The following is a 12,192-nucleotide window of genomic DNA, read 5'->3' as shown; positions in this document are numbered from 1 at the left end:
ATTTTCTTCAGTCTGAAAATCTTTATTTTTTTTAGTTGAGATATTTTAGTTGTAATTAACGATAAATTTGTTTTGAAATTAACCGTCTTTTTATTTGCCTTCTGCTGGTCTTTTTTTTTTTTTTTTTTTTTTAATTAATACCTGTCTCAGACTAAACCATTTCCCCCTGGTTATCTTGTAGTAGCATATGCTTTAGTGTAATTTTTAGGGGCTATTTTGGTAATTATAACAGACTCTTTATCAAAATCTAATAAAACTGAATACTTCTCTCTCTCCTGGACAATTCAAGGAACCTTAAAACATGACATCTGTTGACCTTTTTGCTTTACGTATAGACTATTGTTATGTTCTTTACACACACACACACACACACACACACACACACACACACACAGCTGAGAAGCTGTTGTTGTTACTTTTTTTTAATGTTTTGTTTATTTGTTTTGAGAGAGCGTGTGGAGGCACGTGGGGTGGGGACAGAGAGAGAGTCTTAAGCAGGCTTTGCGCCTGACGCAGGGCACCGTCTCCCGAACCGCGAGACCTTGACCTGAGCCGAGATCAAGTCTTCTTTCTCTGTTCATCTGTCGGTGGATGCTTGGGCTGCTTCCGTGTCTGGGCTGTTGTATACAATGCAGTAAACGTAGGGGTGCATGTATCCTTTGTAATTAGTGTTTTCGTATTCATTGGGTAAATACCCAGTGGTGAAATTCCTGGATGTGGTCATACTAGTTTTAATTTTTTGAGGAACCTCCATTCTGTTTCCACAGTGGCTGCACCAGTTTGCATTCCCGCCGGCAGCGGAAGGGGATTCCCCTTTCTCTGCATCCTCACCAATACTTGCTGTCTCCTGTGTTGTTGATTTCAGCCACCGTGACAGGTGTGAGAGGGTATCTCGTTGTAGTTTTGATTTGCATTTCCCTGATGATGAGAGATGTTGAGCATCTTTTCATGTGTTTGTTGGCCATCTGGATGTCTCCTTTGGAGAAATGTCTGTTCGTGTTTTCTGCCCATTTTTAATTGGATTATTTGTTTTTTGAGTGCTGAGTTGCGTAAGTTCATTATATATTTTGGATATTAACCCTTTATCGGATACATCATTTGCAAATATCTTCTCCCATTCTGTAGGTTATCTTTTAGTTTTGTTGACTGTTTCCTTCCTCTGGGCAGAAGCTTTTTATTATGATGTAGTCCAAATAGGTAATTTTGCCTTTCCTTCCCTTGTCTCAGGAGACACGTCTAGAAAAAAAGTTACTACGGCCGATGTCAGGGAGGTTGCTACCTGTGTTCTCCTCTAGGAGTTCATGGGTTCAAGTCTCACATTTAAGATCCTTAATCTATTTTGAGGTTATTTTTGTGTGTGGTGTAAGAAAGTAGTCCGATTTCATTCTTTTGCATGTGATCGTCCAGTTTGTTACTGTGGCTTTATGTGTTCATTCACATTTACGCATGTTTGTTGGTTACCCGCCAGCCTCTCTAGGCATCCATCTGGATCACTTACCTTCTGCTTGCGGCACGCCCTTCAGTAAGTATTTCCTTTGGTATGGATCTGATGCTGAGGGATTACCTCAGTTCTTCCTAGTGTGACGCTGTATTCGTTACACGTTCACTTCTAAAGAATACTTTGCTGGGGAACACCTGAGTGACTCAGTCGGTTGAGGGTCGGACTCTTGATTTTGGCTCAGGTCATGATCTCGTGGTTTGTGGGATCAAGCCCCACGTCGGGCTCTGTGCTGACAGTGTGGAGCCTTCTTGGGACCCTGCCCCTCTCTCTCAAAATAAGTAGATAAACTTAAAAAAAAAAATTCTTTTGCCGGGTATGGAATTCTCGGTTGGCCACCCACGCCCTTTGAGCCTGTACTTATGCTGCCTTTTGACTTGCACCGGGTGAGCTCATGAGTAAGTCACCCCCTTCCTGGGGCCAGTCCCTTGTCCACTTTCTCCTCTCCAGCTCTTTGTACTTTTTTTTTCCTTTGGAACAGTTTTGGGTCTACAAAAAAGTGGAGAAGATGGTACAGAGATGGCTTCTGTATTATTTCCCCCACCCCACCGTTTCGCCTGACACTAACATCCTGAATTTTCCCGGGGCATGTCTGACACGATGAATACACCAGTATGGGTACGTTATCTCTAATTAACGTCCATGGTTTATGGTAAGGTTTACTCTTGTGGGGGTCTGTGAGTTTTGGCAAATACATGTTATTTATGCTGGTACGTAAATATCATTTGCGAACATGTATGTATGATTGCTTCTGTCTTCTGCAAGAGATTTTAAGGAGTTGGTATAATTTCTTGATTAAGTAGTTGGTGGAATTCACCAGGGAAACCATTGGAGTCTGGTGCCTTCTTTTTAGGAAGGTTATTATCAATTCAACTTCATTCAATAGACAGAAGCCAACTCAGATTTTCTGTTTCTCTTCTTGCAAATTGCGATCATTTGTGCCTTTTAAGGATTTGGTCCATTACACATAAGTTACGAAGTTTTGGGGCACGGATTTGTTCCTAATAATCGTACTCTTTTTCACGTTACTGGGATTGATAGTGATGACCTTTCTCTTGCATCCAATGTTAGCAATTTGTGTCTTTTCTGTTTTGTCTTGTCTTCTCTGGTTGTGACGCGGTCAGCATGTTAGAGGCTTTTCAATGTCGTTGATCTTCTCAAAGAACCAACTTTTGGTTTCGTTCATTTTTCTCAATTGTTTTCCTGTTTTCAATTTCACTGATTTCTGTTCTAATTTTCATCATTTCTTTTCTTTTGCTCGGTTTAGGCTTACATTACTCTTCTTTCTTTCGTTTTCTAAGACAGAAGCTTTGATGATTGATTTTAGATTTCTTTCCTAAAATAGCATTCAGTGCTATCCATTCCCTCGAAGCCCTGCTTTTGCTACACGTTGTGATAAGTTGGTTTTCATTTCATCTTGTTAAAAATACTGTCATATTTCTCTTAGGATTTCTGTGACCCGTGTGTTATTTAGATAAGCGTTGTTTAATCTCTAAATATTTTGGGATTTTCCAGCCATCTTTCTATTACTGATTTCCATTTTAATTCTAGAGTGCTCTGAAAGCTTACTTGGTATGATTTCTGCCCCTTTCAGTGTGTTTAGTTGTGTTTTACGGCCCAGAGTGTGGTCTGTCTTGGTGAATGTTCCACGCGAGCTGGAGAGGAATGTGTGTCCTACCGTTGGCGTATGAAGTATTTTATCAATGTCAATTAGATCCAGTTGATTGATGGTGCTATTTGGTTCAACTACATCCTTACTGATTTTCTGCCTCCTGGATCTGTCAATTACTGATGGAGGGCATGGAAGTCTCCAGCTACACCGGGAGATATGTCTGTTTCTCCTTGAAGTTTTATCAGTTTTGCCTCACGTATTTTGACCCTCTATTGTAAGGTGCATACGTGTTTAGGATTGGTAAATCTTTGGGGGAATATTGACCCCTTTATCGTTATGTAGTCCCCCTCTTATCTCCATAGGTGTTCCTGTGTCCTGAGGTCTGCTTGGCCCAAGATTGGTAAAGCTTCCCCTTCAGCTTTGCTGTCTTTTGACTGAGGTTAGCACGACGTATCTTTCTCCACCCTTTAACTTTTCTGTCTGTGTTTGTATATGTGCAGTAGGTTTTTTTATAGACATATAATTGGACCCATTCTAATCCACGTTGACGGTATCTTCCAGTTGGCGTATTTAGATCGCTCGCAGTGATACCGAGGCACTTTGTTTGGCCGCTGTGATGTGGTTCGCATTTTCCACGTGGACACTCGTTCTTTGGTCCTTTTTGACTCTTCTTTGTCGATGTGCCTTGTTTGGTTTTAGCCGAGCATTCCATGGGACTCGTGTTTCTCTCATTTTCTCTGGTAACTCATGAGTTACAGGTCTTAAGGCCTGTGTTGTCATGCTCACCCCAGAACTGGCAGCTTGGTGGAAGTCTGAGTCCGTCCTTAGACGGTACTGTCCCCCCGCACAGGTAGCGCGGTGCCTTGCACCAGGTGTCCCAAGTCCCCTCCCCCTGTCCCTATGACAGCGCTGGTCTCCTGAGGCCTTGCTACCCCTGCTCCTGTGAGCACTGTCTGTTAGAGCAGGTAAGACCCGGAAGGTGAGAGAGACTACTTGCCCCTCACCTGCTCCTTCTCTGAAGCTCTGCCTTTCTTTACACCCATCCGACTTCGGACTGCTACGCACCTTTTAATACTTCTTGTGGGGCAGGTGTACCCCGACGGATCCCGTGTGCTGTTTTTGTCCGAGGATGCCTTTATCTCCCCTCCGCTTCTGAAGGGTGATTTCACTGGATGCAGAGTTCTGGGCGAGGGAGGTTTTTCTCTGCTCAAGTAGACGTCCCTCCCCGCCCCGGCCCCGGTCTCTCACGTGCTGCCTGGCTCTGGCGGGATTTCTCCGTCTTCGGTTTTCAGGGTTTGAATATGATTTGCCGGGTGTAGGTTTTTTGGTGTTTATCTTGCTTATGGTCCTCTGAGCTCCCTGGATCTGGGGTCGGGTGGCGTTCTGGAAAGTCTCCCGTTCAGAGGGGTGTTTCCTCTGCTTCCTAGCGTCATGGTGCAGAGCCTACCCCTTTCGTAACTGGCCCTCGTTCTTCTGGGGCGCAGCTTTCCTCATCATTTCTCTCTCTGCGTCTCAGTTGGGGAAGTTTCTGTTGACACGTGTCTTCGTTTTCTCTTACCCATTTTTGCCCCATCCGTTGTTTCCATCCTCACACTCTTTGCCTGTGTTGTTTTATTCTTTTTTTTATTTTTGACTTGGTTGCTGGCTCATTAATTTTCAGCTTTCAGCTTTTCTAATGTAGACAGCGAATTTATAAGTTTCCTGCTGTGTTCTTTTTTCTTGCATCTTTTTCCCTCCCTTTTATATTTTTCTCGGTTTCTTCTCTTTTAGAGGTTCCTGGGCATATTTAATAGAGTGGGTAATGATATCTTTATCCCTTTGGGAGCAATTTAAGGCTCCAGGCCTCCCTTAAATGCTTTTTATTATATGTTATAGTCTTTTCCCCCCTGAATTTCTATTTTTAATTGGTATTTTTTCAGTAGAGAAGTTGAGAAGTCATGAAATCCCGAACGAGTAGGCAGTAAGAAGTTCACCTGTCCCTGCCCCGTCTGCCCCCCCGCCCCCCACCTGCCCGGAGGCAGCCAGGGGTCTGGTTCGGCTTGCACAGGCCGCGTGGGTGTGGGTGTGCGCACACGCGCACGGTTTGCTCCCGTATCTCCTTAAGAAAAGTGTTGTGCCCCGCACCTCCTCTGCAGCCTTAGCGTCTCGTAGGTATTTAAGCATCTAGTGTTGGTCGCCGCTCATTTCTTGTGAGTGGGTGACGAGCGGGTTCATTCTGCCTTTTCCTCCCCCACCCGTGAGTCAGGCGCCCTGCGATCTCACAGTTATGGCTGTGGTAGCACGTGGCGCTAGTGCGTCGCTCGTGTTCCTTTCTTCTTTCTCGGTCTGGCTTCCGTGACCACTTGCCTTCGGCAGTACGTCTCGTGTGCTCTCCTCCAGTGAAGTCGTTGCTGGTGAGCAGCTCCCTACCGCCCCAGACTGTGTCTCCCCGCGGACGGGCACGTCTGGCGGCCTTCCCGTGGCCAGCCTGCTGCGGGGGCCGCATCCACGCATGTGGGTGTCTGCCCTCCCAGGGCGCACCCCACCCGCCCCCGCCCCTCGCGCACTCTGCAAGGTCTGCGATCTTCTGCAGCTGAGGGTGGGTGCTTCTGATCCGTTCTGGAAGTTTCTGAGCCGTTGTGACCTTGACTGTTGCCCTCCGTCCGAGGTGCCGTTTCTCCCTGATTTTGATAGAAACCCTCGGCCTCCCAGTGCTCCCGTCACCCAGCCGCTGCCTCCTCTTTCCGGTTTGTCCTTTGTCTGCTTTCTGCTTTGTTCCTCAGATTTCAGCCACATCTGAATCGCTGTTCTACTAGTTTACGTCTTTGAATTGTTATTTTACCTTGTTGAGCTTTATTTAATTTGCATTTTGGTTTTGTTTTTGAATTTGCCTGTTTCTTTGATGTCCTGTTTCTCGCTAATAATTTAAGTCCCTTTCTTTATTATTTTGAGTGCACCGTGCATGTTTTCCATTTCTGCTTCCGATTATTTTATTACCTGAGTACTGTGGGTCTAATTCTCCTAATTCCAGTGCTTGCTGGTCTATTTTCATTTTTCTTGTGTGATTTATTTGTATTTTTTACTGTTACCTTACGGTCCTTAGAACTTTCTCTTTGGAACTTGTTTGATGGGCAGAGCGTGGCCCTGCTTTCCCAGCCGGGATCTCTGCGTATGCTCCTGCCACGAGCCTGCTCGCACTGTGGTCTCGGGTGCCGCGCACAGTTGATCCGCCGGCAGTCAGCGCTGTGCGTGCCTATGTGGGCAGGTACCACCATCTGTTTCTTTGTAAGGTTTGCCCCCCGTGGATACCGACTTTTTTGGTCCTGGTTCTCTGCTCTCGTCTCCCACCCGGTTCGGGCACCTGCAGGAAGTGACTGATTCCAGTCCCTCCCCGGGAGACTCCTGCTCCGGGCTCCAGGGCCGGCCGTGCCCCCTGGACTCAGGAGGAGCCCAGGAGACTCAGGGGTCAGTTTATGTGAGGGGGGCACGTGCGAGGGGCAGTGTTTGTTAGGGCCACGTGCTGGGGTGTCTGTGCCCGGGAGCCCGTGGAGTAGGGCGGCTCTGGTCTTTGGGAACCCAGGAGGACACAGCTCATCCGACACCAGTCAGGGCGATCGTGCGCAGAAGCAGCACCTCCCCTCTGGCCTCTGTCCCTGTCGTGGCCTGGCATTGCCTGAGGAGGCAGGCTCTGAGCCCTGAACCAGACTCCGCGGTGCCTGCGGCTGCCGCCGCCTGGGAATTGCTGGGGTTTGCTGTCTGGGCACACGCGGGAGGAGCCCCAAGAGGGGCACCCCAGGGGATCTGTCACCCAGGGTTTGCACCGGTCGGGGTTTCATGTCGGGGGCTCGGTCTGTGATGTGGGGGCTTAGGGTCAGACGCGCCTCCCTGGCCTCAGAACAGGAAGGCTTTGGGCTGGAGGGGAGGAGACGCCGGAAGAGAGAACCCTGACCCCAGAAGAGAGGCCCCAGGGGCTGTGCCTGCTGGATGTCCCTCACTGGTTTTTCGGACTTTGCACATTTCCCCATGTCCTCCCTCCTTCCTGCACCCTCTCGGGGAAATTACAAAAGCCTGCATCCCGGCCCAGCGTTGGGGGCTGGAGCGCTAGTGTCCCTGGGCATCGCGTTGGTGACTATGGCCCGTGGGACTGCGGAGGCGGGGGTCTGGGTCCCCGGGACCAGCCAGGGGTGAGAGGTGGCAGTGGGGCCTGCTGCTGGCAGGCCTGTCCCGTGAACAGAGCTGTCCTTGGGGCAGAGGCAGGATTGGCTAGCACAGCCCGGCCAGTGTGGGCCCCAAGGGCAGGGAGGACAGTGGACGTCGTCTTCCCAGGCAGACCTGTCTGCCCAGCCCCATGGAGAAGAAGTTACCGCTCCTGGTGGAGGGTACTTTGGGCGGTGGGGAGTGGCCGCGGCTGAGATGCATACCGCCGGGGTCGGGGGGAAGGCCCGCGTCCGGGGCCCGCCAGCGTTGGTTTCTCTGTTCTGAGCTGCCCGCAGAGGGGCTCTGGCTTCCGCATCAGTAGATACAAGCCCGACAAAGTAGGGCATGTTTTTCAAATGCTCTTGGCTTTCCAGAGCATGTCAGCTGGTTGTCGCGGATCCTCGGTCTCCACGCCCACGCCCCTGGGGTCGGCATCCTTACTGCGGGAGACCCCAGACCCTTGGTGCGTGCGCAGCCCCTGTGCCTCAGCTTCCTGTCCAGAAGGCTGAGGCCTGCCTCGATGGCCACTCATTCCCAGCGTTGGGGCTGGCTGTGCACCGTCGCACAGCACCGCCTACCAGCCCTGTCCCCTCATTTCTGCTGAGGAAGGAAGCATTTAGTTTGTCCAGAGCCCCTGGTCTCTGCCCTCCTCAGGTTCCGGCCCCTTACTGGGAGCATTCCAGAGCTTCCAGAAGATTCCTCCTGTCCTTGGTACCAACCTGTCTGAGGGGCTCAGCGCTGGTTGGGGAGGTGGGCCGGAAGACAGGACGGCTGGGCAGGGTCTTGAGCCGTCAGTCCTGCGTCTGTCCTGGAGTCGGGTACTGGCCCGTCAGCCCTTGGCGGGGAGGGAGGCTCCGTGTCCTGGAGGCCCGGGGGCAGGAGGGCTGGTGACTGTTACCCACACGCGAGGCTGCCGGGCCAGCGCGCTCCTTCCCAGACGGCTGGGGTGGCGAGGGCGGGGCGGGGCCTGGGGTTCATCTGCGCGTGGGCGACCGACCCTGCCCTCAAACACGCGTGGAGCTGCCAATGACTCTGTGACCAGCAGGCATGCTCAAAGTCACACGGGACTGCTCTGCGCCCGGCGGCAAGTGTCCCCTTCTACTTCTTCGGGCGAGTCTCTGAGGCCTCCTCGCGGACCGGATGCCTGTTTGTTCAGAGATTAATCATCGGCATTTGCTCAAGTGGAAACAAAGCAAACTTTACCACAAGCGGAATTGGTCATTAAAAAGTCATTATCAAATAAAACCAGCACACTTGGTCTTTTGCTTTTCCTAGTAATGACAAAGCGACGTCTTTAACGGGAACGAACGACGAACTTGCTCCCAGACGTTTTCCTCCTCGCCGGCCGAGGCGCCCGCAGACCCGATGAAGAGTGCCGTGCTGGAAGGCGGGTTGTGGGGATTTATTGGTCAATCAGGGAGACGATCACAGCTTGCTCAGGAAGGCAAGTCCCCCCACCCGGGCCCCCCGGGGCGCCCGCACTCTGGTAGGGACGACTCCGGTAACCAGCTCGAGCCATAAAAGTCAATACGAAGATAAAGGATTTCAATAAAATTGTGACACTCGATAAACCTTCCTGTGGAAACAAATTTCCCACGGACGTGCGACCAGTTCCAGTTGGATTTGTAACTTTAATTTCTCAGTGAATTTCTTGTCATCAGCTAATTGTGCAGTCGCGGCAGGGCGAAGACCGAGTCTGAGGCTCGCGAGCCCTGTGCCTTCCTCCGGTCCCACCCGAGAAGAAGGGGCCTCTCCAACCCAGAGGACGTTGAGTGGGGGGCTGTTTCGGGGCCGTGAAGGTGCCTGTGCGGACTGTCCCTGTGGTGCGCCTGGTCGCCCTGCCCTGATGGGACAGCGGCCGGGAGCCGGGCCGGCGCAGAGCCAGGCAGTGCCGGGGCCGGAGCGGGTGCGCCGTGAACCCGTGGAGGTGTGTTTGCCGACACGGATGAGGCCACTGGGCCTCCTTCACGGGGCAGTGCGTGGATGCTGCATCCGTGATGGCGTCAGCCCTCGGGTCTGCCGTGTGTGAGCGGGGATTAACCCACTAATCTGGGAACTGATGCCGGGGATGAGTGCTCTGGCCTCGGGGCCCCGGCTGGAGCAGAGTCGGGCCAGACCTGGCCCGTGCACAGCCCACCCTTCCTTCCTGGGCTGTGCTGCACCAGGCAGAGCCCCGGAGCCCGTGTCCCACAGCAGCAGCATCTCTGGGCGCCTGAGTGCGATATGGACCCTCAGGCCCCAGCCCAGACTACGGAGCTGACCCCCGGGACACTGGCCCACGTGAAGCTCTGAGACGCGTGCGCCAGTACACCTGGGCGTCTGCGGGGTGATGGGATTTTCTCCCTGCGGGCTTCCCAGGTGACAGCAGCCTGCAGAATGTGGGGCGGGAGAGCAGGTGCCAGCCCCAGCTCAGGCCTGTGTTAGGGCCGAGGAAGAATCCAGGTTCACAGGGCACGAGAACGGATGGTGGGCAGCCCACAGGGGAGACAGAGGCTCCTTTCTGGGTACGGGTGCCCTCTGTGCAGACCCTCCAGAGCCGCTCGGCTGCTGGACCTAGGGACACCTCAGGTCTCTGCGACCTTCCCTGGCTGGCCTCCAGAAGGTTGTCTCCCCACACGAACATCTGAGGAAGGAATCTTCCAGTCCTGGGCAGGAGAAGCCGCCTATGCCTCCCAGGGCCCCTGACTCTGGTTCACACTCAGCCTTAAGCGTTTCTGGCAGGACACCCCTGAGCGGTGGCTTCTCTGCGGAGCTTGGTCCTGATGCAGTGGCATCGGTACATCCTTCCCCAAAACCTGGTGCGTCTTTGCAGGGGGCTCTCCCTTTGTGCAGGAAACGGAGAAAGGGTGCCGGGCCTGGCTGGTGCCCAGTGACACATCTGTGGCCTGAGATTGGGGCCCCAGGCATCCTGGGAGCTGTGTGGGGAGACAGGGAGCTTGCTAAGGCCAGAGCTAACGAGTGGGGAGTCAGGGGCGGTTCGCGTCTGGGTGGAAGGAACGTGCATCCCGCTTCTTGCTCCCACCCGGTCGCCTGCTGCTTGGATGGATCTGTCCTCTCTCCCGACTGCTGCGTGCAGCCTTGCCCAGAGGCCAGGTCAGGAGTCACAGGCGGTGGGGCATTCAAACCCACGGCCTGGCCTGGTCCCGCCGCCGCTGTGTTCCTGGGACCGTGTCTGGAGTTTGGCGGCCCCCGGGGCTGACGGGATGGGATAGAGGGCCTCTGCGCAGCTGGGGCAGTCAGCAGGCCTGGGGAGGGGTCTCTGGCCACCACAGGCCTCCACAGACCCTTCAGCTCGAGGCCGGGCGGTCGTGGGGAGCACCCCGGTCCAGCCCGGCCTTGGCCTGTGCTCGGGCTACTGGTTCAGAGCCGCTCAGGCCCCATCTTGGCCTCACGGGGCTCTGTGAGGATCCAAACGCCCCTCAGCCCTTTGAGAAGCCACATGAGCCCCCCCACCCTCCAGCCCGACAGCCTTCCCACCCTCCTGCTGCCTCCGTGTGGCATCTGCTGTCACGTCGTGCGTGTTCCTCCGGCGTCCCGTCACCGTCCCCGGCCTGACTGCCTGCTATGTGTGCCGACAGGAGCGAGACGGCATGCGTGCCATCCTGGGGTCCTATGACAGCGAGCTGACCGCGGCCGAGTACTCGCCCCAGCTGACCCGTCGGATGCGTGAGGCCGAGGATATGGTCCAGAAGGTGCACGCGCACAGCTCTGAGATGGAGGTGAGTGTGCGGGCGGGCCCGGCGCGTGCGGGCTCCGCGCCCCGACTGGTGGCCGGGGGAGGGGGGCCGCCAAGGGGCCGTGGCGGTGCTGTCGCGTGCAGACCTTCAGTGGTGGTTCGAATGGCTGTTCCTGCCGCACCCAGCGAGTCGCCGTAAGTATCGGCGTGTTAATAGTCATCTCCTTACGGCACACCTGGTGCCATGTGAAACCTTACCGAGGAGAGATTTGTGGGGAAGGCTCTCTGACCCCTTCGGTCCTCCCTGGCGTGTTTTACGTGAGAGCTCCCTCTTGTCCGTGTGCCGTGTGCACCCTCCTCACTGAGTACGAGGCCCGCGGTTCCGGCACCTCCAGGGCCGTGTTTGGGGTGATGGGGTGATGGGGGTGACTTGAGAACCTACGGGCCGGCACGGTTAACCCGTCTCACCTTTCCGGGCCTGCACGCGGTCTGTCTCCCCGGCTCTGGTAACCTCCATGAGGGCTCACCGGGGCCCGAGCGGCTGCCTGCAGGGAGGAGCGGGCACAGGGGGGCTGGCCGCCAGGCGTTCCGCGGCCAGGCTCCCCGCTCCCTGTCCCTGGCTGTTCTGGAACATCAACAGGCAGGTGGAGGGAAGCTTGCTGCCTTCAGGTGCCCGCGATTGGCAGCCGGCCCCCTTTGGGGAGCGCAGGCAGTGGTTGGGTCAGTGCACCCTGGGGGTCGGGCCTGGACCCTGTCCGGCCCTTCTCAGAGGCCCGGGTCCCCTGTGGAGAGCTGTGTGCCTCCTGGCCCCCAGCGGGTGGCAGCAGACGAAACCCCAGGTCCTGCTCCGTTCAGGCGTGCGGTGGGGCAGGGGGGTGTGGGGGCTCCCCAGCCCTGGCTCCTTCTCTCATCGCCGAGACTCCCCTGGCCTCCCTCTGGCCTCTCTCAGAACCTGTGCCGGGAGAAGAGGAGGGTGTCCTCCCCCTCCTCCCCGGGAGGCCGAGGTGGCTGCCTGGCACATGTCACGGGAGGGTGCGGGGCAGGGGTGAGGACGGGGGTCTGGGGCAGGGTGGGGTGGCGATGCCCGCCATGTGCCAAGTCTCAGAGCTCCTTCTGCCGGGGGACCCGGTGTCCGACGAGTTCAGTCCCGTGCCAGCTGCTGCTGGCACCGAGGGACCCCTGCTCTCGAGTTGGCTGTGGGACCGGGACCCATCACGCGGTGCGAGGGAG

General features: G+C 54.7%; 1 protein-coding gene across 7 annotated transcripts in view; it reads left to right on the top strand.

Moving 5' to 3' along the window:
• MAD1L1 (mitotic arrest deficient 1 like 1) overlaps positions 1 to 12,192 on the top strand; it is a 321,159-nt gene that overhangs the window by 159,052 nt on the left and 149,915 nt on the right. For 6 of the 7 annotated variants that reach the window (XM_086692890.1, XM_086692889.1, XM_086692888.1 and 3 more), the window contains one exon: positions 10,865 to 11,005. The exons of the other annotated variant lie outside the window; for it this stretch is intronic. In XM_086692890.1, the coding sequence (XP_086549016.1) occupies positions 10,865 to 11,005 (141 nt within the window). The remainder of the gene's footprint in view (positions 1 to 10,864; positions 11,006 to 12,192) is intronic. 7 annotated transcript variants of the gene reach the window in all.

The sequence above is a fragment of the Puma concolor genome, chromosome E3 (assembly GCF_028749965.1).
Source record: "Puma concolor isolate L17-30 chromosome E3, mPumCon1.1.hap2, whole genome shotgun sequence".
Lineage (NCBI taxonomy): Eukaryota > Metazoa > Chordata > Mammalia > Carnivora > Felidae > Puma > Puma concolor.
This window is presented reverse-complemented; position numbering and strand designations above follow the sequence as displayed.